The sequence below is a fragment of the Bidens hawaiensis genome, unplaced genomic scaffold (genome assembly GCF_021521415.1).
Source record: "Bidens hawaiensis isolate Kalapana, Puna unplaced genomic scaffold, B.hawaiensis_p1.1 tig00016743_1, whole genome shotgun sequence".
NCBI lineage: Eukaryota > Viridiplantae > Streptophyta > Magnoliopsida > Asterales > Asteraceae > Bidens > Bidens hawaiensis.
The window spans coordinates 36045-62495 of NW_027492533.1; the positions used below are offsets into that span (position 1 = coordinate 36045).

Below are 26451 nucleotides of genomic sequence, written 5' to 3' on the forward strand. Positions count from 1 at the left end.
TTATGTTTAGTTTGTTGTCCAAAACTTCATCCTTTCACAATTTGTAAAACAACAAAAAAGATTGTGCAATAATGAGGTGTCAAAAAGATGATTAGAGGTGCACATTTGATTGTAGCTGGGCCAAAAAAGGCCAATCATAGCCTTGTTGATGAGGCCAATCACCACCACCTGTATCTAAAACTTTATTCTGAACAATTAGCTACCTGTTATTAGTTAAATCATTTTTTGTATGTTGCTATTGAGCTATTCTTTACAACATTTGTTAATTGAACTTTCAATTCAATTGCTTTTTTTCCCCCTCTTTTAATTAGAAAACACTTTTCAATCAGGACCTTTTCCAAGATGAAAGATCGGGCTTAGTGTGACCAATATTGATAGGACCTGCTTAACCGGGACTGGGCCTCGAGATTGGAGAAGTGGAGGGGCTTTAAAGCTGAAGTTAAAGCGTCACGTCACGTTAAAGCCCCACCGTGTTGTGGTTTAAAGCCCTTTAAAGCTCCACCCCTTAAGCATTTGGGTCCCACCATGCTCTGAAGCTTCATCTTTGCCGTCCGGTAATGCCTTGAAGCCCCTTAACTTGCCGCCCCCCATTTCATGCCCATAACGAGGGGTCTAACTGTTGTCAACTTGCCATGCATTCATGTGTTGAACTGTGCCCATATTCTAGATTGATAGTTTGACCTTTTGGTTTACAAAATGACCATATTCTGGGTACGTTTAGATCATTAGATGATTGCTATTACCTTCACCATTAGAGGTCTCTGTGTGTGTGTAATTATAATGCTATCCCACTCCTGGTTGTTTACCAATTTACCCCTTGATTCTCTTAGAAGACATGCAGCAGAGAAGGGTCAATCATGATTCATGACCTATCCCTAAAAAATGGGTTGGTTTGGAATTTCGGAAGGGTCGTCTCTGAGAATTTATATGCCTTGGCCGATCCGAAATAAAAGGCCTGTGGACTCTAACAAGTAACGAAATAATATAAGCAAAAAATTTTTTAGGCCTTATGTAAATGGTTTTTTGTTTGGTTTAAGCAATTAAATTTTCAAATGGGCTCATTTAGTAAACTTTTTGTATAAAAATAAGCTTAAAGATTAGAGCCTACAACCTTTTGGTTGAGAGTTATACCCGTTTGCCACTAGACCAAGCTAGTTATTGTATAATTAGGGTAAAACATTAAATATATATATATATTTTTTCATAAAAATATATAGATAAAAAAATAAACCGTGCCCCCAAAAATTAAGTGCCACGACCGGTCGCCTACGTTGCCCTATGCCCGAGCCGGCCCTGAATTTCGGATAAAAAGACTTGCATATGGGTTCATTCGGGCTAACCAAAATTACACAACTTGGCAAATGACCACTCTTAATCAACTGGATTGATTCACGGAAAATATTTCAAGAGAACTTCTAGAGAATGTTTGCTATCTTGGACTATTTTTGTCTTTTTTCTAAATCATAAAAAAATAATAGGGTAAAAAGAAAACGCTAATTTTGAATTCGGGCATGTGTTAATATGAATATCATATTTACGTAAAATGGTACAACGAAGCCATTAACGAGTAAAAAAACATAAAAATAATACGCTAGAAGGAGGGCTTGAACCTCCGACCTTGAGGTTAACAGCCACATGCTCTAACCAACCGAGCTATTCCAGCTTTTGTTTTCTACTTCTTCCTTGTTAATAAAAACATCAAACCATGTTCATGGAGCCAAATGTATGGTTTAATCTGACCATCTGGGCTGTGGCTAAAACCCTTTTCTAGGGTTCCGGCAATGAATATGATGCCCCGAATCACTAACCGAATATCCTTTCTCTCTTCCTTAAACCCCAATCCAGTCTTCAAATTCAACACCAGAATACCCATCAATCGTAACCACCCTTTGTTCACCTGCCGCTCATCAATCAACCCACCAAGACGCATTTCAAGATCTTTCACTTCCAATCGTAAACCCATGAAGATTGACGATGACGTGGCCGAAAGCCAGAAGAAACTGGGTGGGTTTAATAAGAAACGGGCGGAGGGTAAAGATAAGAGCAGACCCAAAGACCTCAAATTGAAAGTTAGAAGGCTTAATCCTGTCAATACCATTTCTTATCTTCAGGTATTAGTATTTTTTTTTTTAAATTTAAATTGGAAAAAGGTATAATTTTTATTAGTTTTATTATGTAGATTTTGGGAACAGGTATGGATACTCAAGACACTTCACCCTCGGTTTTGTTGTTCTTTGATAAGCAGAGGTTTATATTCAATGCTGGAGAAGTAAGCATTTTCATCTACTTTTTTATAAACATTTGTTTGGGGTGTCAACCGTATCCGGTTAAAATGTTCAACCCAAACACAAGTACACAAATTTGTATTCATGTCGAAACATCAGCTTGTAAATGTGTCAATCGGGTTGTAAAAAATGGGTTAAACGGGATACTGGGTTGACCTGTTTAATTAAACGGAGGTCAACCCGAACTAGGGGCAAGCATGTATTAGTTATGTTCGGTTATTTCATATTATAGAAACCGAAAATTAACATTCGGTTTTTGCAAAATCATCCATTGGAACCAATAACATAATTCTGTTTGGATAATTAGGTTAGTTTGTTGGTTACTTACGGTTAATAATCAAAAGTTCAAAACCAAACTTAGGCTAAAATTTTTTGTTAGAAATACAAGAAGTTGAGGTATAAAACCTAGCAACATATAAAAATATGAATGATTCAGTTAATTTTGGTTAACAAAGGGTACACACAAAAAAACGGTAACCAGTTTTCGGTTAATTTTGTTTTAGATTATTTGGTTTGCCATTAATTTTGTATCGGTTTAGTCGGTTTTTTGTTTGGTTATTGCTCACATCTAACACGAACACGGTCGTTTAATTAAACAGGACCCAAACCAACTCTCTTTTTAAATGGGTTAGAAATGCCAACCCAAAACTTGATTATGTTCATGTTCTGTTTGGGTCGTGTCAGAATTGCCACCCCTAGTTGAATGTTTAGGTGATTGGGAGATTTAAGTAAGTTTATATAATTATATCTGATCATGCATTATCCCAAAATATTTGTGATTTGTTTAGGGTCTGCAACGGTTTTGCACCGAACATAAGATTAAGTTGTCAAAGGTAAATTGTCATCACAAAGATTCACATTTATAGTTTTATTTAATAACGAGAATTTATGAAAATGACTCGTCCTTTTGTTTTAGATTGATCACATATTTCTTTCACGTGTCTGCTCTGAAACTGCTGGTGGATTACCTGGTACGCGTGTTATTCTTGATCTTGCGTATTCAAACGCATTTCAATTATGAATTTTAGATATGAAGTTTATGAAAATTTGATTTTCAGGTCTTTTATTAACATTGGCTGGCACTGGTGAAGAGGGGATGTCTGTAAGTATTCGAAACATGATAGCTTGAATTATTAATTTCTAAATGCTGTGTTAGATTAATAGTGATTTTGCTTAATGTATGAAGGTAAACGTATGGGGCCCCTCGGATTTTAAATATTTAGTTGATGCAATGGAATCTTTCATTCCAAATGCAGCCATGGTTCACACGCGATGCTTCGGCCAGTCATCAAAATCCGATGGGGTTTTATTAAATAATAATCCTGAAAAAATAAATGATCAAATTAAACTTGTTGATGATGAAGTCGTCAAAATATCAGCTGTTTTGTTGCGACCTGAAACCGGTGGGGTTAAAGATGAGTCGGCAACAAAGTCAAGTGATATTTCTGTTTTGTATATTTGCGAGTTGCCCGAGATTAGGGGTAAGTTTGACCCAGAAAAGGCCAAAGCACTTGGGTTAAGGCCCGGGCCCAAATATCGTGAGCTACAAGAAGGAATATCTGTTAAATCAGATTTAAAAGATATCATGGTATGTGTATCATTTTCCATTTTTTTCTGTATTCATAAATCATAATAGAGGTGGTAGTTTCAACCCATTTGGTCAAAGTAGAAAAAAACGGTTAAAATGGTAGTTTCGACCCGTTTACTTAAACGGGTCAAATTAGAAAAAATGGTTAAAATGGAAATGAGCCAAACGTGTTGAGAGTTACATAGTCTTTTTTCCATGCATAAAATCTCCCAAATCGTTTTATGTAAAGCTTCATATTGTTATTTTAATAATTTTATTTTTGCAATCGAAATTAACACATTAGTTATTTTTAGGAATGGGTTTATATGGGCTATGTTTTATCTCGATAGGGTAAAATAAAGAAAAATGTTGTGATGTTGGGAACTGGACAAATAGATTGAAAGTTACAAAAAGTCCATGTTTATGTAAAGTCTTGTATTTAATAATCTAATGGTATTTTATTGCAACCATAATCAGATTCATCCCGATGATGTACTCGGACCTTCGGTACCTGGGCCCATTGTTCTCCTTGTAGATTGCCCTACACTCTCTCATTTTGAAGAGATATTACATTCGCGTTCACTTGAGAATTACTATGCGGATACCGAAGAGGAAAAACACAAAATTGTCAATTGTGTGATTCATTTAAGTCCGTCATTAGTTGTAAACTCTGGTGATTATCAAAAGTGGATGTTAAGATTTGGTGGAGCCCAGCATATTATAGCAGGACATCAAATGTAAGTTTATATCAGCCAAGGTTTCATTTTCATGAACAATGAATAATTATTTTATTAAATTATCTTTGTTATTTTGTCAGGAAGAATATTGAGATACCAATTTTGCAATCTAGTGCAAGGCTTGCAGCTCGATTGAATTATTTATGCCCTCAATTTTTTCCAGCTCCGGGCTTTTGGTCTCTTCAGCAACCGAATTGTTCAAATGATGTATTTTTTTAGCCTATAACATCTTTAGGTAAATGAGCAGTAATTAATTGTGAATATAGTTACTTATAATTTATAGTTTTATGCCTGCAGAGTAATAATTTAAAGCTTTGCAAGACTGTTTCTGCTGAAAATCTTCTCAAGGTACATTTTTAATGATTTACATATGAACTTGGGCCGAAAAGCATAAAATAGAAACAAAGTTTCATTTTTTTTCCTGATTTTAGCAACCAACTGTATAAATTAGTGAGTAAATTAAACGGATGGTACTTGTGGAATGCTTAGAGCATTCTCATCCCACCCCTATCTCCAAACCAAAAATTACACTAAAACTCGCTTTATTTTCTCTCTCAATTTCAATTAAATAATACTTTTTATACCTTTTATCATTACCTTTTCTCTTTCCTTCACTCACAACCACTTTCAAAATATATTAAAAAATTATAGGGGATGAACAGTAACTTTTCAAATATACAGAAAAATCACTACTTTTTCTAAAATATAAAAACTCTTCACTCACAACACCCTGAATCACTCTCTAAATTATAAAAACACCCCTCACATTATATAAGGGGTTGGATGAGAATGCTCTTACATTTTGGTTTTGGTCCCCACTTAGAGAAATTACAAGTTTAGACCGATAGTTTGAACAAACATAACATAAATAGTCCCTGGAGTGGACGGGCGTTAACTATTGGTCTTAACTTGTAATTTCTGAAGTTGGAGGTGAAAACCGGAATCTGAAACCACAAGGACCACACCAGGGACCATATATAATTGTTTTAGAGAAAGATTATTTTTTCCAAACTGTAAATATTAATTATGTTTTGTGTCTTTCGGCAATTTACAGGTAAAATTAGTTAAAATATTTTTAGTTGCTAAACTCAGTAATCACTTACAAGTAGGCTTCTATTTTATCCTAATTTGAAGTTGGTTACTAAAAGCTGGAGAAAGTGTTAAGTTAGTTTCTATAATTCTTTTACAAAATTTCATGTTTTTATTTTGAAGTTGTTGGCCACTTATCTAAAAAACCCTATATTTTTCTATTTGTTAAAACAGTTTCATTTGCGTCCTTATGCACAACTTGGATTAGACAAATCTGGTATACCGGTTAAAGCGGGGCCCACCGAAATCATTAATGACCTAATTTCAGAAATTCCAGAGATTTCTGATGCTGTTAAGCAAGTTTCTGAGCTTTGGGAAGGTGAAGAAGATGCAGGGGATGGGGTAACGGTTATTGAAGGTGACAAGAACATAAATGAAGAACCTTGGATTAATCAAAACGTTGTTTCTAGATGTCTGGAAAATATTACAAGAGAAAGTGTCGAAATTGTCCTTTTAGGAACGGGCTCATCTCAGCCGTCCAAGTACCGGAATGTTAGTTCTGTCTTCATCAATCTTTTCTCTAAAGGTAGTTTGTTACTAGATTGTGGTGAAGGAACACTTGGTCAGCTAAAACGAAGGTAATAATATGTTTACAATTATATTGATCTGTAATCGCAATTGATCTACTAATTAGTTACAAAATTAAGAAAAAGGACAGAACGCTGTATGTGGGCCAACTCAACCGGGCTAGGGGTGTACATGAGCTGAATCCGAGCTCGAATAGGATGGAGCTTGGCTCGTTTTGAGCTCTATTTCTAAAGCTGGAGCTCGGCTCCTTTACTATTTATTAATTATTTTAGGCTCACAAGTCAGATTGAGCTTAAAACAAGCTTGTTTTTAGGTGCGGGCTCGTTTCAGCTCGGTTGGTTTGAGCTTTTAGCGAGCTGGTATCGGGCTCGTTTAATCTCGGCTTGATTTGAGCTTTTAGCCAGCCAATCTTGGGCTCGGCTCATTTATTGTTTATTAACTAATTCATATAAATTTAAAATTAAATTCATATGTATTTTAATTGTAATTTATATATATAACATAATATACATTATTTAATTACTTTTATTGTGAATTTGTACGTAATTTTTATATAATTATGTATTGGTATATTAAATAAAAATTATCAGTATTCGGCTCATTTATGCCCGCGAGTCAACTCAAACTCGATACGCGTACCTCGGGCTCTGGCCTGTTTATTAAACAAGCTTATTATTAGGCTCGAGTTGGTTTAAGCTCGGCTCGTTTTGAGCTTTTAGCGAGCCAATTTCAGGTATCTCACAACCGGCTTGGCTCGTTTACACCCCTATATCTGATTTAACCAACATTTCCATTTAACAGATTCGGTATCCAGGGCGCAGATAACGCAGTCAAAGGTTTAAAATGCATTTGGATTTCACATATCCACGCAGATCACCACACGGGCTTAGCAAGAATACTTACTCTAAGACGTGACTTGCTGAAGGGGCTACCTCACGAACCTTTAATCGTCATTGGGCCTAGACAACTCAAAAGATTCCTAGACGCGTATGAACGACTCGAAGATTTAGATATGCAGTTTCTTGATTGTAGACATACAACACAAGATTCTTTAGCCTCTTTTGAATCAAACTATAATAACCAATTAAACGAAAACAAAATTGAAAGTAGTTTGTTTTCTAAAGGAAGTCAAATGCAGAGCCATTGGAAAAGGGGGATTATTTCGGTTGATAGTAGCGTATCGTATCCGACTATCAAGAATTTGAAAAACGTGATCAGTGAAGCGGGTTTAGAAAATGTTATTAGTTTTCCTGTTGTGCACTGTCCTCAAGCTTTTGGAGTGGTTTTGAAGGGTATGGATAGAGTTGATAAAAACGGGGAAATAATACCCGGGTGGAAGATTGTTTATTCGGGTGATACTCGACCGTGTCCGGAGTTGGTGGAAGCTTCTAGAGGAGCAACGGTTTTGATACACGAGGTAAACAAATTTAATCGTTTTTTTACGGGTATTGAATAACAAATAAATTACCGTAGACTATGTTAAACAAATTGGTCTTTTGTTTTTGCATGATTAAGAACCTAAAGTCCTAAAACTTCATTAAATGATCTTTCTTCATAGAGATTAATAAGTTAAGGGATTCAATCATACAAAAATAAAGTTCAGAGCCATAGTTTTTTTTAACGTTTGCGGAGATAAACGACCAAAAATAAAACCTTTGCAGAAAAGAGCTGTGAAATGTAATTAAAAGTCTCTCAATTTAGGTATTTTAAAACGGGCAAATAAATTATTTTATTACATTTAGACAATCATTTTTGTTGGCAAAATCATAATATGTTTATCTTAAAACTAGGGGTGTAAACGAACTGAGCCAAGCCGAACCGAACCTGAGTTTGTTTAACTTATGAGATCTTGAGCTTGGCTCGTTTCAAACTGTATTTCTAAAGCTTGAGCTCGCCTCGTGAGTAGTTTTTCAACTCGAGCTCTGCTAATTTATTATATATAAATTAATCTCTATACACTTAAGAAAATTTATACATGTATTGATAGTTTTTTAATCTAAACTTATATATATTATTTAGTTATTTTTACCATAATTTATATATATTAGTAGATTATATAAAAATATATTTAATATATTAAAGTTTATATAAGTAAAGGCTCATGTAGGCTCAGGAGCTCGTACTCATTTATTAAATAAGCTTTATCACGGGCGCCCTGGCTCATTTACACCCCTACTAAACACTAAAAAGTGCTTATTCTTATTATTATGATAATGATTTTCTTATGTGGCTATTTTAGGCAACTTTTGAGGATGCTTTAGTGGAGGAAGCCATAGCAAGAAACCACAGTACAACAGCAGAAGCCATTGAAATGGGGAACTCTGCGGGAGCGTATCGAATCGTTCTTACACATTTCAGTCAAAGATACCCGAAGATTCCGGTTTTTGATGAATCTTACATGCATAAAACATGCATTGCTTTCGATATGATGAGCATTAACTTTGCAGATTTACATGTGCTTCCGAGAGTGCTTCCGTACCTTAAACTACTGTTTAAAAATGAAATGATTGACGATGAATCTGATGACGTGGAAGATGCTGTTACTATAGCAGCCTGAACATCATTTATTTAAGCCTGTTTTTTTATTAACTACATTATTCTTGATAATGTTTTTTTATCTACAGATATAGAACCAGTACAATTTTATATTTTTGAATGTTATTATTAGAGGTGGTTGATGAATTGAATTTAGTGTTTGGTAAGAGTATCTAGTATCAGTATAGTCACTTGTTATTGAACGGATCAGGGTACAACATTTACTTCTGATGGATTTAGTCATATTAAAAACGTTGTCGTTTTAACAGAAATATTGTGAGGCATTTGTACTTGTCATTTAGGTCAATCAATACATCATATCTTCAACATTGAAAATGCTGGGTTTTTTATCCTGTAGTGGCTTGGTTGAGAAAATTACTTATTTACCCTTGTTTGTTGAATGATTAGGTGACGGTTATCGGTTATGTGCGTTTTTTTAAGGGTTTTAAATTTCGATTTGTGTGCGTTAATAAGGTTGAACATATATGTTTAAACCAGTTAAGTGGAATTAGTTGTTTTTTGCTCAAAAGACTTCCTAGCTAGACACTTGAGAGACTTTGCATGAGTCTCAAGTCTCAACTCTCATATATATATTCGGACATGTAGAACACAAATAAAGCACAAGAAACGACGATAGGCATACTCTAATTTGGCGAACTTCAATAATTGAGGCTTATTGGTCATCTCCGACTGTACATCGACTGCTTGTGCTATTGTTCCTTACAAGATAAGAAGACAAATTTTGTTTTAAGGAAAACATGTCAAACATAAGCCTTAAATATTTGTTATTTCTATTCATTCTTTACTTCAAGTGTAATATTATTGTACGCTCCTTTCATATCATATATGCTTTTCCTTTCCTATTCCTATTCTATCTTGTTTCTAAATTGTGAGCATTACTTATTCATTTGCATTTATGTTTTAACGTACTACGATACATAAGGTTATGTATATGATATAACTTTCTACCATATTTAATTAATAACACTACATATATACTAAGTGTTTAAAATCACAAAATATTTAAATATTATCCGAAAATAATTAAGTTGTTTTATTGTTCAAATTATAATTAATCCAACTTATTATAGTATTATATTAAGAGTGTTGTTTTGAAATCGTGCTCAGTTTTTTCATTATCAATTGGATGGTTAGTGTTTGTGGTAAAAATATGTTTGGATAAAGTTAAACTGATTTATCGTGCTAATTAAGCTTGTATGTGAGAAGGATAAATGGCATGCTGACCAGGTCTGCAATCCTCCCACACCATGTGGGAAAGATGAGTGTTAACGCTGTGTACAATCCAAGAAGTGTTAAAAATATATTAATTTAATTATCTCTCATGTATGTATATATATATTATGTATACATGTATCATATATGTGTGTGTATGTGTGAGATATATAATTTTATCAAAATTAAGTTCAATTCACAGGCTCACAATCAATTTGAATTAAAACTGTTTTCAAGTGGTTCAGAATTGTTTTATTGAATATTTTCTTATTTCTTACATTGCCATGAACATACAAAATAAATAAGATGAACAGTAAGGTTCTAAAAGGAAATACAATAAAAAAGGATTGTGGACCCTTGAATTTTGGATTGCAACGGTTGGGTGATTGCTAGAATTATGCTTTTGATATCTTTTAAGTAAGGAAATGAAACCTCCTATTCATTTTTGTTTTGTTTTCCTTTCTAACACTCCCCCTCAAGTTGAGTAGCGAAATCTCCAATACTCAACTTGCAAAGAATCTCGCTGAATATCCTTCCATTGACGGCTTTCGTTAATATATCTGCTAATTGGTCTTCAGAACGAACGAATGGCAACTCTATAATTACGACTTCAATTTTTTCTTTGATGATGTTTCGGTCAACCTCTATATGTTTTGTGCGATCATGTTGGATAGGATTTTCTGAAATTTGTATTGCGGCTTTGTTGTCACACATGATTCTACTAGCTTCGGTTTGGAGAAAAACAATTTCTATCATAAGTTTACGTATCCATAGAACCTCTGCCACGTCCCTTGCAATTCCACAAAATTCAGCTTCGGTACTCGATAATGCTACGACCTTTTGCGTTTTGCTTCTCCATGTAACTAAATTTCCACCAACTAGGGTGAAGTAACCTGATGTTGATCTTCCATCATCTTTGTCCCCTGCCCAATCTGCATCAGTATATACTTGAACTTTTAGGTGCTTATTTGGTTGGAAGAGAACCCCATGGCCTGTTGTCCCTTTGAGATATCTGATAATTCTCCATACGGCTTCCATATGAGTGATTTGAGGTTGATGCATAAATTTGCTGACTACTCCCACTGCATATGCAATGTCTGGACGAGTATGTGAGAGATATACTAATTTTCCTACCAAATGTTGGTATCTTTCTTTGTCTGCCAGTTCCCCTCCTTCTTTCATATGGAGTTTATGATTAACCATCATTGGTGTGCCAGCCGGTTTGCAGTCGATCATTCCTGTCTCGGCTAAAAGGTCAAGAATATATTTTTTTGACATATAAAAATACCCCTTTTAGATCTTAGTACTTCAATTCCAAGAAAGTACTTAAGTCTTCCTAGGTCCTTCATTTCAAATTCTTTAAACAGGTTTGCTTTCAACTTCTTCATTTCTTCATCATCATTCCCTGTAATGATCATGTCATCAACATATATAATTAAACAAGTTACAAGGTTACCTCTGTTTTTAAGGAAGAGCGTATGATCGGAATTGCTTTGTCGAAATCCATATCCCTTCATTGCTAGGGTGAATCTGCCGAACCAAGCTCTAGGAGATTGTTTCAACCCATATATAGTTTTTTTTAAGAGACAGACTTCTTTTGCTTTGAAATTTTTTGTGAACCCGGGTGGAGCTTCCATATATACTTCTTTCTTTAATTCTCCATGAAGAAATGCATTCTTAACATCAAATTGGTGAAGAGGCTATCCTTCATTTGCAGCGATTGAGAAAGAACCCTGATTGTGTTAATTTTGGCTACTGGAGAGAATGTTTCTTGGGAGTCAATCCCGTACGTTTGAGTGTACCCTTTAGCCACTAGTCGTGCCTTGTATCTTTCAATGGTTCCGTCTGGTTTATGTTTGGTTGTGAAGACCTATCAACATCCTACAGGTTTCTTTCCTATTGGGCGATCACACATTTCCCATGTATCATTTTTAATCAAAGCTTTCATCTCTGTTTCCATAGCATTCTTCTAGTTCTTTGATCCTAAAGCTTGTTCCACAGAGTTTGGAATCTGTTCAGCATATAGAGAAGTGTTAAAGGCTTTAGCTTCTTTAGATAGATTTGCTTATGCTATGTTGGCTATAGGATATTTAGAGGATTTGGATTGTTTTTCTGGTGAGTATCTCTTTGTAGGAATTCCTCTATTGACTCTTGATGGAAGGACATATTTTTTGGCTGGTTTTTCTTGTGCCGGTTCTTCTTGTTCCACATGCATTGTTTGTTCTTCTTGTCTTGTTTCTCCTTGTACAGGTTCTTCTTGTTCCACCAGCACTGCTTGTTCTACTTGTATCTCATGGTTGTTAGTTATATCAATATTTTCATGAGATCTTTCATTTGTTGTATTTCCGGATCTATGAGCATTACTTACCTTGGACGTTGGGTCAGGAGTTACTGGGATTGTATCACTAATTATTGATCCATCAAATTGGTGTGGAGTTGGTGACTTATCTTGAGCATTGTGATTTATTTCTTCGGATGATGAGGCCCATTTTGGAACCCATTTTAGCCAACTTAGTGTGTCATATTCTTTCTCCCCCTCACCACTAAGTTGAGAGGTATAAAAGAATTCAGTTTCAAAAAAGTCACAATTCATGGTGGTGTACACATGACATTTTGTTGGATTATAGCACCTGTACCCTTTTTGATTGACACCATAGCCTAGGAATACACATTTTTCAGCACATGGATCAAGTTTGCTTCGATTGATTTTTGGTATGTGGACAAAAACAAAACACCCGAATATTCGTGGTTGTAACGTGAGAGCTGGTGGAAGTTTGGTAAAGTCTGAGAGGGCTTGGAGAGGTGTTTTCAGGTCAAGAGCCATAGTTGGTAGACGATTGATAAGATATGTGGCAGTAGCGTTCAGGCCAAAAAGACTTAGGGACTTGGGATTCAATTAGGAGAGCTCGAGTTATTTATAAAAGGATGCTGTTTTTTCGTTCAACGGTGCCGTTTTGTTCGGGAGTGTGGGAGCACGACGTTTGGTGAATAATTCCCTTGGTTTGACAAAAAGTTTTCATTGAATCGTTTATGTATTCTCCACCGTTATCGGAACGAAGAACTTGAATATTTGTTTTGAATTGTGTTTGTATCATGGCATAAAACATAACAAATTTATCAAAAACTTCATATTTATGTTTTAGAAAATAAATCCATGTCATACAAGTGCAATCATCAATAAATAGAACGAAAAAACGAAAATTTTGTCCACCAACAACTTTTGCTGGACCCCATACATCCGAATGGATAAGTGAAAAAGGTGAATTAGCCCTTGTGTTATTTGGTTTAAAAGTATGTCTATGACTTTTAGCCAAGACACATGTTTCACAAGTTAAAGGTTCATTTAATGGAAATAATTTTGGAAATAAAATGTGTAAATAACCAATCGACGGGTGTCCTAGTCTCCTATGCCATAACCAAGCCTCTCGATTGACAGTTCCATGTGCCAACATCACGGTACCGTGTTGAGTCACTTCGTCCATATAATACAATCCTTGGCGTTCAGTGCCACGCCCAATAATCACTCCTGTCCTGATATCTTGTAATATACAAAAAGTCGGGTGCTTTAAAACCGAGCAATTTAATTCTTTTGTCACGTGACTAATAGATAATAGTTTATGTGACAAAGACGGAACATAAAGACAGTTTGAAAGTCTTAAAGTGGGTGATATTTCTCCTCCCTTTACGGGAACAATTCCCCCATTAGCAGTCTTTATGTGATTGATTTTTGGTTTGGAATTCAAGATTATGTCAGATGATTCGAAAGTCATGGTGTCGGTAGCACCACAATCGAAAATCCATGACTTGTTCAAATTTTTACATGTTTCAGCCATATTAACTTATCCTATGTTTTTATTTGGCTTTCTTTCGTAAACAACAGAATCTAGGAGGGCTTTACTTTTAAATATGTTTGACTTTTGGCCAGTATCAAATATAACAGAATTTTTAGGGGGGTTCTCATGATTATAAGCTACTTCAAGGGGGTCAATGAATGTTTTTTAAAACTAGAGGATCAATAAAAATAGGGTTGCAAATAAAGGGGCTTGAGTGTAGTCTCTCAAACCCAATACCTGTGTGGTCAATAATTTGATGAGCGATTCCATTTCCGGCAGCCGTTATGGCGCCGAGATCGCCGTTTCCTCCTCTGGTGCTTTCGTGGTGGCTCCTGAGTCGGTGAATGTCTCCCGAACCTCCTCCGCCTTCTTGTCTTTGATTGCATCCATCACCCTTTGACAAAACATGCCCAACAAGTCAACACTGTTAACATCATATGCGTATTTAGCGAGCACCAACAACGTCTCCGTTGTATTGTCTTGACGTTCAATAAAACTCTTCAACTCGTTCATCGCCTCCGCTCGAACTTCCTCGTCTGAAGACTCATGTTTCTTGTGGAACTCGTTCATTGCGGCTGTAATTTCCGAACCGACATCCGGGATCGGGATTGAGGCTTGATCAAGTTCTGGTTCGGGATTGGTCATGTCGTCGATGGGGTTTGCTGCAACAACCTGCTAAATAGCAACAGCTTCTGGGGTTTAATTGCAACAGTTCGTCGGTGGATTGTTGTAGGTTTAATTGTAAAGATGATGGATTTGGGGTTTTGAAATAGTAACAGTTTGCAACAGATTCTGGCAACAGACTGGGGTTTGAATGGATTTGAGTATGGCTGATGATGAACGATTCCGAGCAGGCTGATCCTAAGATCATATACACTGCTCTGATACCATGTTTTCAAGTGGTTCGGAATTTTTTTATTGAATATTTTCTTATTTCTTACATTGCCATGAACATACAAAATAAATAAGATGAACAATAAGGTTCTAAAAGGAAATACAATAAAAAAGGATTGTGGACCCTTGAATTTTGGATTGCAACGGTTGGATGATTGCTAGAATTATGTTTTTGATATCTTTTAAGTAAGAAAATGAAACCTCCTATTCATTTTCCTTTCTAACAAAAACAAACACAGCCCAAAATATCATCTCATGACAAATTAATATTCCTTCACATTTGATCAACCAAATAATCCGTCATCCAGTCCGACGGTTAGCCAGAAAAACTATCAATGTGATCAGCCGGCACCCAGGAGGGATATATCCACGGTCTCGACCACAACTTCCGTTGACGACGCAGGCGACTCAAACCACCCATCCAAATCAGGCAACTCAATGATCTCACCCTACTCATAATTCAACACAGACTGATCATGATCACTTAACAACGTCGGCTGTTGCGCCAAACTACTCTCATGCATGGCGGCTGCCTTTGCGGCTGCTTCTTGTACGTCACGTGGCGACCGAGAAGCCGGTCGCGGCAACGTGTCTTTCAGCTGGGGGAAGTTAAGAATAGCCGAGCTGCCTCTGATGGATAAGGCGGCCACGTCATGAGCTCTGGCTGCCATCTCTGGTGTGGGGAAACTGCCTAGCCAAATGCGGGTTTTTTGACGGGGTTGGCGGATCTCGGATACCCATTTGCCCCATCTTCGCAGGCGGACACCGCGGTACACGGATTGCTTGTTGCTCATGTTATCTGGATGTGGTCTCTTGTTAATGTTCTTGCAAGGCCGGGGTTGTAAAGCTAGTGATGAGTCCGGTTGGGTCGATACGACAGTGGTGGTGGAAGAGAGATTGGTGGTTTTGGTATCGGCCATTGATGCTTATGTTATGACCGTTTAGGAGGCTTATGCCAACGTTATATATGTAGCATGTACGTAGCTGGCTTGTAACATGTCTGTCCTAAATATTCAGTACAAAATGACGAAATTGGTCCATTTAAAGGTAAAAGTTAAAAACATGTAAATTTAACCAGCTTTGTCTCACAACGTTCACCGTCAATTTTGTTGGTCCATAAAGTTTTTAATAATTATTACTACGAACCAGGATTTGCGTGTGTTCAAAAAATCTTGTTGGAAGTCAAAAAAATCTCGTCAGAATCCAATGAAATCTTGTCGGAAAGGCGACATAGTTCTCATTGGATGCAAAAATAAACCTTGTGGGACACCTAAAAAATCCCGTGACGCTTTTTTTTAAACTAAGTTTTATGACACATGGTAAAATCTTGTTGGTTAAAAATCTAGTCTGTTTAATGATTGTATAGTATGTGGGTCCACGAGATTAAGGATGGACAATTGGACATTATGGGAAAAGATGATCAGATGGACATTTTGTTTACTTACCGGGTTAAATGGACATCTTGGGCTTTTTAATCAAATTGTCATTGTGTCAAATTTTTATGTTGTAAACTTAATTGATTTTCTTTTTGTTCGTCTTCCTTATTCAGCCTACTTGACATCTACATGTTGTTGGGTAGCTTGAACACTTCAATTAATTTTAGTTTCAAGTTAAGAACTCATGAGATTCAACTTATTCATATAGTCTATTGAAAGTTGAAACTCATATAAAACTCGTTTGAAATTAACTCGCGTAAATTTCGAACTTATGCGAGCTTGCTCCGTTGGCTCACCAATGATTTAAAAGTTAAACACACTGGTGATAAACTAAAAACACCCAAACCTCAATGATGCAGGAGCATCCGGTCTATTAAGTCGGCTCGACCCAATGTTTATTTTTATTTATATATAGGGTTGTTTGGTCTTTTGTTGAAGTAGTTGATTGTTTTTTAATAAAGAATTTGTAAGCTTTAAGCTTGTTAACCGAATCATGCGGTTCGAGTCATTTGAATGAAATCATTGTGTTATTGATCCATTTGATTGCTAGTCGAAACTGCATTACTCAATTTCTTCGGTTGTTGAGCGCCCTACTACCTCCCCGTTCATCTCCATGCATATATGCAACATCACCTTCTTCGGTTTTGATCTACAACTCGACTCGATCCTTTGTATCCACCCAAGACCTGTAACATCACCTTCTTGATTTCGAGCTGCGGCCAAACAGCTTGAGTTATAAACAAGCTGAGTTATAACTCAAGTTTTAGAGAATTGCAAACCGAACTTACTGATAATTTTATAAACTAAGTTGACTCTTAGCTAGCTCGAGCTCTGCTAAAAATGACCCTACCTAGTTAATTAGTTGCTACAAAGCATAAAGATGCACTTATATAAATTTGCCAGTTATACAATTTAAGATAGGTTTTATAATTTAAGTTACAATTGTACAATACATAAGCCTTTAATAATATTGATTTATATAGATATAGCTAATAGGATACCAGAATTGACATCTGGATTTTCCAAGAATTATTCATGAAGCATCATATCAAGCAAAGTAAACATTGATGATCATCAACTTTTAATCATTATTACTATATTAATTTATAGCCTTCCAGTTTTGGAAGCAATTTATCATCCATGATGGTTAACAAGTATATATTTTACCATTATTGGAGTACAAAAGTTATTTCGTTCATTGATAAATTTTTATATTAATTCAACACATAACTAAAGGTATTTTACAATTTGTGATCCAATACATAAGAGTTATGCAAACTATATTATTATATATGACTTTGTTGAAATTGTTATTAACCTTGTTGTTTTTGTAATTTGCTTTATGATCTTTTTATTGATTTATGATGAAGGGTTAAAAATTGAACTAGTTGAACCTTAAGACTACTCCCATTCACGATCCAATCAAACCCAACTTTTTATTAAAAAATATTTTTCTTTCTTCCACCTATACAACCCAACTAAACTCAAAATTTTATTCTCATTCACAACCCAACCAAACTATTTTCTTATTAAATAAAATATATATTATGGTTAGCTTTCAGGGTATTAAAAATAACTTTTGATTTATTTAAATATAAAAGAAAGTCTCTACGCATAAGTAGAGAATTTTTTTAATGAATATTGGTATTTTTTTTTTTTGTTTCTATTATGTTTTTTAATTAAATATGATTATTTTTTTATTGATAAGGTTTGTTTAAATTTGAATGGCTCATTTGATAATTTTAATATTCATAAGATAATGCTTTGGCTTCCATTAGTTTTTAAAAAGAAAAGAGCAAAAAGAATTTAATGGAATCAATAGCATACAGTCTTAGTGTTTAATAATAAAAGAGTTAAGTGTTATTTTGGTATCTATGGTTTGACCAACTATACAACTTTAGTACTAATACTTTATTTTATGTAAATGACTACCTCAGTTTCAAAAAACTTGCATTTTTAATACTTTTTTTAACTCCGTCTATTTATCAGTTAAGTCAAGGGTACTTTGGTAATTTTGTAATTTTCTTAATTTTTTCTTTTCTTTTAAATGCCTTCCCCCTTTTAAATGCCGGCGACATTCACCCCCACCGGAAGTCCACTGCCGGAAACTACTTCAGCTCGTCAGCAAACGCACCAGGTTTGCCGGAAAGTTCGTGAACTCCATCGTCGTCGTCGCTTCGTACTGAACCATCATACGCCTAATCCGTCACTGCTCGTTCTTCTCCACCGTTGTCGGATACTGTGGTGGAACCCTAGCCGCCATCATCATCGTCATCGTCATTGTAATCGCTACCAATTGAACCAGTAGCGGCGGCGGCGACTTACCTTCAATTGGCATCTCAAGGTCTTAATGATAGAAGATGGATTAAATGGTATAATTGCATCTCACGGTCTTAATGATAAGAGGATAATGGAGACGGTGTGGTAAAAAACAAACTGTTGTAAACTGATTTCACAAAGGCTGTTGTAAACTAATATAAAAAACAAAAAAGGTTAAAAAACAAAGTGTTGTAAAAAACAAAAAAGGTTGAAAAGGGATTAAAAAATAAACTGTTGTAAACTGATATGGCTATGAAGATGAATTTTTCAGCCTTTGTGAAATTAATAATAACATAATGCGACCGATTAATTACCAGTTGCAAAAACTCCGACCGCCTGCTGGTTGTAAAAACTTCGATCGTCTACAGGTTGCAAAAAAAACTCCGGTTGCAAAAACTCCGACCGAAAATTAACGGTTGCAAAAACTCCGACTGCTTAGCCAACAGTTGCAAAAACTTTGACCGCTTAGCCACCGAAAATTAATGGTTGCAAAAACTCCGACCCTTAGCCACCGTGTCAAGTAATTCGCATTTTCGGTAGCAAATTTGCTAAATCGGTCGCTAAATTTGCTACCGTTTTTTTTCCGGTAACAAATTTTGATAACAATTGCTCAATTTTCTAGTAGTGAAGCCGGCCCTGATTGACCTTACTTAATATATATCAGTTGTTATTTCGTTGTTCTTATTTATTATAGGGCAATCAATTGTCTCCATGATGGAGATGGCCTAAACAAAATCAAGACCAGCTATATTTCATAGTAGCTTTTATTCGCCCTAAATTTAGGATCTGATTGGAGTGGGACATGGTGTACGAGAACAACAGGTGAGTTAAGGTTTCTGTCGGCTTGTGCATGATGCTTTGGAACTTGGAAGAATGGAATCAATTATTAATTTAATAAATAATATTGAGTAATATGACGATATTACTAGGTGTACTTAGTGTGCTATGCATATATACAATACAATATATGTATATCTTCATGATACACGTATTAATAAATTTTCATGTTTATAGTATATTGAACCTAATTTTGAAGCATTCTCTTAACTGGGTGAATCAATGCCCTCAAAAATCATCCACCTCAGCAACTACGTATACACGTATAAATCATCTTTATCCAAGTTTAAACTTTTTACTTTATTAGACATTTTAAATATCCTTATAAAAACAAGATATCTCACATTGTTTATTATAACTATACGATCTGCTACATCGTTAATTCGTTGCTGCAAATCTGTCGATGCAGGATTAGGGTCTATTCAAAACGGGGTCCACTAGCCTTGCTAAATAAGAAAAGTACACATCTATATTCTAAGAACATTTAGAAAGATTAATAATAGTAAAATTAACTTAATACATGCAATGCTCAAATCTTATGACACAATCCTATAATATGTTCTTTACATCATCCTCAAGAACGAATTGATAAACAAGTAATGAAACACACAAAAATTTCAGACAACTCCCAAACTTGTACTAAGAAAATATAACTCAAAAAAACTTAATACATAAGCTTTCTCTCGTGGTTCTTATGAAACCCTGTAACTCGTAAACTCGGTATCATCTATTTATAATGCTTACCTAGCTCGGCTAACATGCATGAAACCTTAATAATCCTTAACTTGGTCACTAAGAAACTCTATACCATATTTAAACGTCAACTTTATTAGGAAATAATTTCTCTTTTTAAACCAATGGATCTCACACCTAACTTGCTATGAAAACTGACCTAGTCCCAAAACCAACTTGTTTGTGGACCGGGAATTATTGCCGACATCGTCTTTCATATAATACCAATAAGACATCACTACAAAAAAAATAAGTATCAAGCTAGGATAATGATATCCAGTCTGTCGCTTAAAGAGGTTGCCAACGGATGTCCGTTAACACGTATTATCGAGGGATCACCCACAAAACACCTTCCTCTTATTTGGTCAATTAGGAAATCATTTTTTGAAAGTATTCATTTTTAAAAATAATTTGGAATTTCAACAAGAGTTCAATTGCCTATAAAAGTAAGATCATTATCTAGTGCGTACCAACAAAACTGATATGCTACTCCCTTGTTTCGATTGGTGTTTGTCATTATTCAATGGGGCACATGTCCTTTTGAACTAACTCAATTTTGATCGTCCGTTTTCATGTTTTTCGTCTTTGAAATAAGAGTCAGACATCTGATTTAAATGCAACAGCAACCACCCCATCTACATACATAGTTCATTGTATCAGTCTTTCGATGCAACATATATAGTAAATAAAAGAGTAAATTGTTATTTTCGTTCTTGTGGTTTGGCAAATAATGCGAATTTAGTCCAAAAAGTATATTTTTTGCATATGGACCCTCCACGTTTCTCAATTCTTGCCAATTACATCCAAATCATTAACCTCGTTAAATTCAATCGTTAAGTCAGGGGTAGACATGTTTTTTCACTATTTCTTTATTATATGAGTAAAGTGCCAAAATCATCCCTTAGGTTTGGTCATATTTGTAAATTTCGTCCAAAAATATTTTTTTTTTCGCAAGTAGACCCTCGATTTTTCCCAACCGCTGCCAATTTCGTCCAAATTGTTAACTCGGTCTAAATTCAACGTTAACTTATGAGTGTTACCGTCCTTTTACATGTTTTTTTACATTATTGTTCTTATGTGTTTGTTTGATGACATATATTAGGGATGAGCTCGGTACCATACCGGTATTGGTTCCGAAAATCGCAAATATTTGGTACCGGTACTTTAATGTTCGGTTCGGTACTGGTATTTGAGGTAAAATTCGGGAACACCAGTACTGTACCATACCGGTCCCGAAAACTCAAAACCTTGGTACCGATGATACCAAATCGGTACCGTACCTGTACCGATTTTGCTCATCCCTAACATATATAACATTTCATGATTCCTATGTTTGAATCCAATATATTATCCGTTTGTTTATTCTTCTTTATTTTTAGTCATATAAGGAATTTAGCTCCGCATAATAATAACAATGTAAACAAATATGTAAAAGGACAGTAATATCCCTGAGTTAACGTTAAATTTAGACCGAGTTAACAAATTGGATGAAATTGGCAACAGTTGGAAAACATCGAGGGTCTAATTGTGAAAAAAAATATTTTTGTTTTGGACGAAATTAGCAAATGTGACCAAACTTCAGGGACGATTTTGGCACTGTACTCATGTAATAAAGAAATAGTGAAAAGACATGTCTACCCCTGACTTAACGATTAAATTCAACGACATTAGTGATTTGGATGTAATTGGCAAGAATTGAGAAACGTGGAGGATCCATATACAAAAAAATAAATTTTTTGGAATAAATTCGCATTATTTGCCAAACCAAAAGGACGAAAATGACATTTTACTCTAAATAAAATCATTTTTATTTTATTTGAGTTTGAACCTAATATTTTAATTATTAAAATTATACGTAAACAGAAAGTCTTTTATAGATTATAATGTTTGTGGAAATATATAAATTATCTTTCATATGGTTTTGTCTAAAAGTCATTTCCACTTTAAAAGTCTTTATCTCATCATGACATAATATTCGAGTTACTATAAAAATCCATGTTTTAAAAACCGGTTTTTTATTCGTATCGAATTAGGCTAAAAAATGGTACAATCGGTTAAATCGGGTTATACCGGGAGGTTCAACTGGTTAAACATTTACCTTATAATTTCCTATAAATACAACTTTAACTCCAAAAATAACCCAAAAGTAAACGATTTTATAACAAAAGATAATCCAAAAGTAATCCATATTAAAAAAAATAATACAAAAACACTCAATTTTAAAAAAACAGTCCTAAAGTTTATACGTTTAAATATTAATTGTTAGGTTAAAAGTAATTTTGATAAAAAATGGGTCGTAAATATCAAAAATTTCTTGGACATAAAACCGGTTTGCCGGTAAAAACCGGTATTTTAGAAAAAACCGTCGGTGCGATATTCTAGCAAACCGGCCAAAAATACCAGGCTCAAAATACCGGTCTGCTGTGCGAAATCCGGTTTAACCGGTTCAACCGGCCGGTTTAAACCGGTTTTTAAAACACCGTAAAAATCCCATTTCACTTAGTCTTAGGCGATAGACGACGATATACAATCTTGTCGTGTACGTGTCAATCATCCTATATATTTCCACACCGACGTTGCAGGTGTATCATGGGACATGGGTGATTTAAACCCTTCAAATAAATAATTGCTTTGAAACTCCCATAATATCCCTAAACTTAGAAATTATTAATTTAATTTCTTAATCTTAAAATACTATCACCAAACCCAAATAACCTTAAACATGTTATAAGTTATAGCATTTCATTTATTTGTGAAATAACCTTTTAATCATCAAACAATATTCCGCGGGTCATGGGTCTCATCAAACCCGAATGGCTGCCAAACGGGTTATAAAATCATATTTATTTGTGAAACTCTTTCATCATCAAACTCTAACTTAATTTCCTCAATCTACATATTCTTCATCGCCGGTCTACCCTTTCTATCACCGGTTAAATTCTACTACCACCCACCATCGTCAACTTCCATTCTCATGCATCAACCACTATCTTCACCCGATCAACCGCTCCATTTTCATAAGACAGATTTTTGTGTTCATGTTTGTTTATTTAATAAAACAGCATGTTCGTGTTCGGTTTTGTTTGTTCATTAAAAATCTAAAAAAGCTAAACAAACCTTCGTAACATGGGGGACCGCCAGGCGGATGGTGGTGGTGGTGGGGGTTGGACTTGGGGGGGGGGGGGGGCAGAAACTAGTTTATTATAGATATAGATGCATACTGATTATTTTCATAACTTTTAAATTTTAAGTAACTGTTGCAATAATTTTTATAATGAATGGGCGGTGCAAAAATGTGTGATGGTCTATTGGTACAATAGTGGGACAATGTCGTTTCACGTCATAGTTAGGTATTTAGGTAACCAGGACAATTAACATAGTCACCCTTTAGAGGAATTTTTTTTTAAACTAGTGTTAGTGAAAAAACTATTTGCTATATTAGTGTCTATTGAAAACTATTTACCAAACAAACTAGTGTTTTCCATCTATTTTTTATTTTTTACTTTTATATCAACATATTAATGTATTTTTATTTCTTTTATTAGTTAATCAATTATATATTTTTATTTCATTTTTCTTATATATTTTAATCTGATCAATACAACACGTTTTTATATATATTTTATTTTTCATTCAACCTTTTTTTTATTTTTTTTACTGTTCTAAATCTTTCTTTTTTATTACTTCTCTTATTTGATTTTTTAATATATCATTTTTTCCCTCTATTTTAGAATATATTTATCATTTTATGAAATTTTATTTTCCGGGTTTAATTTCGGTATCGTAACGAACATAACTAATTCCGATCAAATTTGTGCCAAATAGTAGCCATGATGCATGAGTTTTACTAAAGCCCGAGTTTTATTAATTTATGTTGTTATTTTTTGTATTAAATATGTTCATTTTACAAATTTAGTTTTCATGTTTAGTACTAGTACCGTATAACGTAACTAATACTGGCCGAATTCGTGTCGAATAGTCGCCGTAATTTTTGGATTTACCAACGCCCGTGGTGTATTTTTGTTTTTTTTCCTTCAAATATGATATTTTATGAATTTATTTTTTGGTTTAGTTCTGGTACTATAATGAACCTAACTGGTACTGATGGAATTTGCGTTAGTATCGGTTAGGTTTCATGGTACTGAAACTAAATCCGAAAAATAAATTAATAAAATTAACATATTTAAAAAAAATACTAACCATCGGTAAAACCAGGTGTTGCGGTGACTATTCGATGTGAATTCAAGCTTTATTAATTAGGTTAGTTATAGTGCCTAAACTAAAACCCAAAAAACAAATTCTATAAAATGAATATATATTGCTTAGAAAAAGAAAAGGACAAGAAAATATATTAAATTAAAAAAAATAAGCGAAGAAATAAAATAATAGAAAAAAATAAGAAAAGGTTGAATGATAAAAACAAATATTCAAAAGAAGCTATCAGATTAATCAGATGAAAATATATAAGAAATATGAAATAGATAATGGATTAACTAATAGAAGAAATAAAAAAACATAAATATGTTGATTTAAAAGTGAAAATAGATGAAAAACACTAGTTTGGTAAATAGTTTTCAATGAACACCAAAATTTTTGGTAAATAATTTTTCCATCAACACTAATTTGGAAAAATACTCCCCTTTAGAGTTTAGATTCCATATGCAAAATGGTTTTTTTTTAAACTGTTTTCCGTAAGTTTTTTGTGGACGTTATTTTAATTTTTAAATATTCTTTTTGAATGATGTTATTTAAATAACAGATTACTAGTTTTCAGTATTATACAATTAACCATGCCTTAGTAGAAAATAAATTTAATAGTTAAACCACACACCTAATCATAATATGAAGTAAATTCTTTAACTATCAATCACCTAAAAGGTACATTTAAAAGGTTGAACTTTAATCTTTAAACTCACACCTGTCGTCACATGAACAACTGTTTTGCTATTTGGGTTCAACTTGTCGCTTGTCAGTGACTGAAGCAACCATTTTTTTCATTTTGTGGTTGACCCGACACCAAGTCAAACCAGATTTTGTGAATTTGCATCTCAAACTAGAAGTCTTGTTGATGAACCAACGTATGCTTGGAAGTTGAGGCTTTTAAGCCCAATGAATAAAAGCACCACCACTGGCCAAAGTGAAGTGGCTCAGGCGGAACAAATACGGGTTGCCGGAAATGAGATCACCAACTCCATTGGCAGCCCATAGTTGAATCAATCAACGAATGAGTGCAGGTATATCTTTATTTATGTCTCTCTGTCTTCTTCAGTATACACGCCGGCCACCTAGTATTATTATTATTATTATTCAATTCTCAGTAAAAACTAGGGGTTTTGTTGATAGTTAATCCAATTGGATTGCAATTGATGCATTAATGTTGAAACTTGAACATGAAACACTTCAATTGAAATTGCTACACTAGTTAAACATTACTTCAATATCATTCAGGTGGAGCATTTGGAGGGAACCGAGGTGCACGGCCCGTACCACCCGAAAAAGGAGTGTTTCCCTTGGACCATATGCACTTGTGTGATCAGGTATATCACATACTAGTGTTGTAAAACTCGCCACGCGCTAGTCGGGCTGTAGGGTTTAGACTAGCGATTAATCAGATATGCAATTTTTCTAATCTACACACACATATATATACCAAATTTTATTTTCAATTTGACTGATTTTGAACTAATAGCGATTAATTGGTGCCTAGGCAGGATTTTTACAACTCTGTCACATAGTGAATTGAAGACCTTTAAATTTAGTGTTTTTATGGGAATTTTGCAGGAGAAGAAAGACTATATAAGCTGTCTTAAAACATCGGGCCATAAATCGGAGATTTGCAGGCATATTTCTAAGAAGTACCTCGAATGTCGTATGGCAAAGTTAGTCACTTTATTAATTCCCTTCTAATATTATATTTCTAATCGTATTTGAGGCACTAATTAATATTGTTTATCTGCTTATTGCCTTTTGAAATAAACAGTTTGGTCAGTAACTTCAAACACTTATTGAAACAAACTAAATCACTAATACATAAGCAGATAAGCAATCCCGAACACTCCAAAAACTTATTGCCGTCTCAAAACAGCTGATTATTTTTGAAAATTTAGTTTTTTCGACAAAAGATGTTTCTGCGGGTACCAAAATCTTTCAGCCCCCAACTGCAACGACAATATGCTTCATAATCTTTAATTGAAAAGTAAATCAAGTGTTGTTATTTTACTACAATAATGCTGTGATGTGGAGTTTTATTTGTTGTTGATAGGTAGTTTTTGAAAAGAAAGTCTTGAGTGCGACATTCTTGTTGTTACAGATTGTAATTCAAAACATTATTATTTGTTTATCTAGGGTTAGTTGTGAATCACGTCTGATTGTCCTATTATTTGGAATGTTTTTCGGGAATTTGATGGCAAAACAGGATATGACAGA

At 34.5% G+C, this 26451-nt stretch overlaps 2 protein-coding genes and 1 pseudogene across 3 annotated transcripts; 1 reads left to right on the top strand and 2 right to left on the bottom strand.

Moving 5' to 3' along the window:
- The first annotated feature begins 1859 nt into the window (after positions 1–1859).
- LOC143551904 (tRNAse Z TRZ4, mitochondrial-like) lies at positions 1860–8763 on the top strand. 2 transcript variants are annotated; one of them, XM_077042243.1, is made up of 12 exons: positions 1860–2111; positions 2180–2269; positions 3074–3118; positions 3202–3256; positions 3344–3387; positions 3472–3873; positions 4330–4589; positions 4670–4796; positions 4887–4937; positions 5853–6256; positions 7008–7623; positions 8446–8763. In XM_077042243.1, the coding sequence occupies exons 1-12, from the start codon at positions 1962–1964 to the stop codon at positions 8761–8763; spliced, it is 2562 nt and encodes an 853-aa protein (XP_076898358.1). In that variant the 5' UTR covers positions 1860–1961. The 2 variants fall into 2 exon arrangements, with proteins under 2 accessions (XP_076898358.1, XP_076898360.1); XM_077042245.1 differs by lacking the exons at positions 4330–4589; positions 4670–4796 and having other exon boundaries at positions 1861–2111.
- Positions 8764–14089: 5326 nt separating this feature from the next.
- On the bottom strand, positions 14090–14452 carry LOC143551897 (SKP1-like protein 16). Its single transcript, XM_077042239.1, has one exon. It carries the CDS (start codon positions 14450–14452, stop codon positions 14090–14092), a length of 363 nt encoding a protein of 120 aa, XP_076898354.1.
- A 565-nt stretch (positions 14453–15017) lies between these two features.
- LOC143551898 (dehydration-responsive element-binding protein 3 pseudogene) lies at positions 15018–15510 on the bottom strand (annotated as a pseudogene).
- Positions 15511–26451: the final 10941 nt, after the last annotated feature.